Genomic DNA, 3,560 nt, shown 5'->3' with positions numbered 1-3,560 from the left:
ACCTCGGGATCCGCCCATCTCGGCCTCCCAAAGTGCTGGGATTACAGGCTTGAGCCACCGCGCCCGGCCACCCTTTTACTCTCAAAAGCGTCCTGTTTGGATGGTAAATGATCGTCATCACTCTACCGGAATTTCCTTGTGAATCTGGATCTTCAAAGGTCCACAATTCATTCCCAAATTATCTTATACCTGGAGGAAAGGGCTGAAACTCCTGCGTGGAATGAAATGGCATGGGGATGGAGTAACCTATAGAGAATGTATACAGAGAAAGCACTTCCCACAGTAACAACTGTGCAGAAAAAGTTCCTTTTGTTCACTTCTTGCTAACCACATATCACCATAACATATCAAGGAGGAGGCACACCTACCTCTCTGCATACAGCAGCAATCTGTGCTTCATCCATGCAGGTTTCTGTTACCACATCAGTAAGCGATCCACCAGCAAGGTACTCCATGACCACAAACAATTCATCTCCTACCAGGTAACTAAAAATACAACATACCAAATACAGTCACACTTACATTTTTTCTAAACACATGGTATTCTATGTTGAAGAATTCAAATATTAAATACCCTAACAATGAAACTAGAGAGCTGGTAGCTTGAGAGTTAGGAAGAAAATTGGAAAGCTGCTATGTAAGAGCACAGAAAAATAACTGAGGTTATGATCCTGAATCATTTTTAAGTTACAGTTTGCCCACAATTGTAGTTTGAGTATGCACGTAGATTCATTGTGATTAAAATAATCCTACAATATAGAAATTACTAGTCCCGTTTTAGAGATAAAGAGACAAAGGCTTGGAAAGGTTAGTGACTCATCCAAGGTCACACAGCTATTAATAGTAAGTGACAGAACCAGAATCTGAAGCCAAGTATCAATGATTCCAAAGCCCATGGCTTATCTTAACCACCATACTATGCTGACTTGAAATTTTTTTTTTTTTTTTTTTTTGAGACGGAGTCTCGCTCTGCCGCCCAGGCTGGAGTGCAGTGGCCGGCTCTCAGCTCACTGCAAGCTCCGCCTCCCGGGTTCATGCCATTCTCCTGTCTCAGCCTCCCGAGTAGCTGGGACTACAGGCGCCCGCCTCGTCGCCCGGCTAGTTTTTTTTGTATTTTTTTAGTAGAGACGGGGTTTCACCGTATTAGCCAGGATGGTCTCGATCTCCTGACTTCGTGATCCGCCCGTCTCGGCCTCCCAAAGTGCTGGGATTACAGGCTTGAGCCACCGCGCCCGGCCCTGAAATGTTATTTTAAAAAGCAGGGAACTGTACCTGAAAAGTTTATTTTTTATTTTTTTTTGAGATGGAGTCTTGCTCTGTTGCCAGGCTGGAGTGCAGTGGCGCAATCTCGGCTCACTGCAACCTCCGCCTCTTGGATTCAAACAATTTTCCTGCCTCAGCCTCCCGAGTAGCTGGGACTACAGGTGTGTGGCACCATGCCCGGCTAAATTTTGTATTTTAGTGTATTTTGTATTTTAGTAATTTTGTATTTTTGTATTTCAGAGACGGGGTTTCACCATGCTGGCCAGGATGGTCTCGATCTCCTGACCTCACGATCCACCTGCCTTGGCCTCCCAAAGTGCTGGGATTACAGGCATGAGCCACTGTGCCCGGTCTGAAAAGTTTATTTCTATGAACATGTTCTCCATAACTAGGGCTAAAGTCTCAAAATATATTACTGTTTTCTCAATCTAAACAAATTTAAATATGGAAGAAAATCACCTATAATCACCTCTATCTTCAATAAAACCACTGTTGTCATTTTCAACTCATCTTCTCTCATTCGTATATGTGACTGCTTTTTCAAGCGCAGTTGTAGTAATATACATCATTTTCTTTTTTTTGTTTTGAGATGGAGTCTCACTGCGTTGCCCAGGCTGCGGTGCAGTGGTGCGACCTCGGCTCACTGCATCCTCCACCTCCCTGGTTCAAGCGATTCTCCTGCCTCAGCCTCCTGAGTAGCTGGGATTACAGGTATGAGCCACGGCACCTGGCCAATATGCATAATTTTCTATTCTGCTTTTTGGTCTGTTATTTAACATTAGTTCCTAAACTAAATGAGGTTTGGATAGACATACAATTTGTCCATAAAGGATAGCATTTGAAATAAAAATTGATCTACAAGTTTAGAAACCATGTGACCGGTCCCCTGTCAGTCAAGACATGAATCACAGCCAACCATTCATGTTTTCACTTCAGGTCATCTGCAATGAATATAAACACCACCAGCTACGGCCTTCATTTCACTGCTTTCTCTCACCTGCCAAGTGATATCCTTGTAGAGAAGGACCTTCTAAAACTGCAGTGTGCTATTTTTACCTCTCTTCTTATTTCTCAGCATTGATAGTTTATTCTAAAGTGGCTAGCTGCCCCCCCAAACCATGAGACTTAATCATATTTACCTGTCCAAGAAGTTAACTATGTTGGGATTTTTTAATTCTTTCATCACCAGAATCTCATTAATGATCAATTCCTTCTTTGGCTGTTTCTGTAAATTAATCTGTTTGATAGCAACCTATAATGAAAACACGATTAAAAAAATCAGGTTTACAAATTCTCTTAGAAAATTACAAACACCAAGCAGTTAATAACTTACTTTACGGCATGTATACTACACAATGCTATTACTCATAGGTGGTACTTTTACTTGCACATTGCCTCCACACAATGCTTTGTAATGTATAGAGCCTAAACAGTTTTAGATTTATCTTGAAGTTAATACACCCCCAGTCAGTCCAACACTAAGAATTAATCCTCTTTTCACTTTGAGCTGAGAAAACAATTTTTAAATATTTGCTTATTTATGACATTAAACTCAAAATTCCTTCTTTGTTCCCCTTAATGACAGAAGTGCTATAAAAACACGTAGAGCAATTCTTACAACATGTTCAACTTAAAAGACAGGCCTACTGATTCTTCCCAGCTTTATCTAGTTTCCACCTATATGACAAAATAATGGTAACATCCAGGATTATGACAAAGTAGCTACCTCCTGTCCCAATGCAACGTCAGTAGCAGTGAAAACTGTACCAGAAGCCCTAGAGGGAGAAAACAGCCAGATTTAAGGTTGACAAATCACCAGCATTTACAATATCCAAAGACTTTACACTTCAAGCAACTGAAAAGGAATTAAAGAACAGTGACGATCTAACATGCTTAAAAGGAGTAAAAGCAAAAACACGAGGAAAGGGGGTGGGGGAAGAAAAAGAGACAATCCTCATGGCCAAAACTTATGTTTGAAATATTTCAGACCTACAAAAATGTAGGGAAAAAAGATCAAGAAAAAAATATATATAACATATACTTATGGATACACTTCCCTGATTAAGATACAAAGAACTATAAATAATTTGAAGATTCCCACGAGCCCTCTCCAACAGCAGTCTCCTTCCTCCCAAAGGTGATCTATATTCTGTGTGTTTCTCCTGTATTTGAAGTTCATCATTTTCTTTTTTCTTTTCTTTTTTTTTTTTTTTTTTTGAGAGAGTCTCGCTCTGTCACCCAGGCTGGAGTGCAGTGGCCGGATCTCAGCTCACTGCAAGCTCCGCCTCCCGGGTTTA

The 3,560-nt window shown here is 40.9% G+C and overlaps 1 protein-coding gene across 1 annotated transcript in view; it reads right to left on the bottom strand.

Moving 5' to 3' along the window:
• Positions 1-3,560, bottom strand: part of PAK2 (p21 protein (Cdc42/Rac)-activated kinase 2) — a 72,176-nt gene that overhangs the window by 18,923 nt on the left and 49,693 nt on the right. The window contains exons 8-10 of the mRNA XM_011961180.1: positions 2,990-3,038; positions 2,403-2,515; positions 369-486 (exon numbers count right to left, since the gene is read on the bottom strand). Of these exons, the coding sequence (XP_011816570.1) occupies positions 369-486; positions 2,403-2,515; positions 2,990-3,038 (280 nt within the window). The remainder of the gene's footprint in view (positions 1-368; positions 487-2,402; positions 2,516-2,989; positions 3,039-3,560) is intronic.

Source organism: Colobus angolensis, unplaced genomic scaffold (assembly GCF_000951035.1).
Source record: "Colobus angolensis palliatus isolate OR3802 unplaced genomic scaffold, Cang.pa_1.0 Scaffold54, whole genome shotgun sequence".
Lineage (NCBI taxonomy): Eukaryota > Metazoa > Chordata > Mammalia > Primates > Cercopithecidae > Colobus > Colobus angolensis.
The sequence above is the reverse complement of the archived record's forward strand: the minus strand, read 5'-3'. Positions and strand labels throughout refer to the sequence as shown.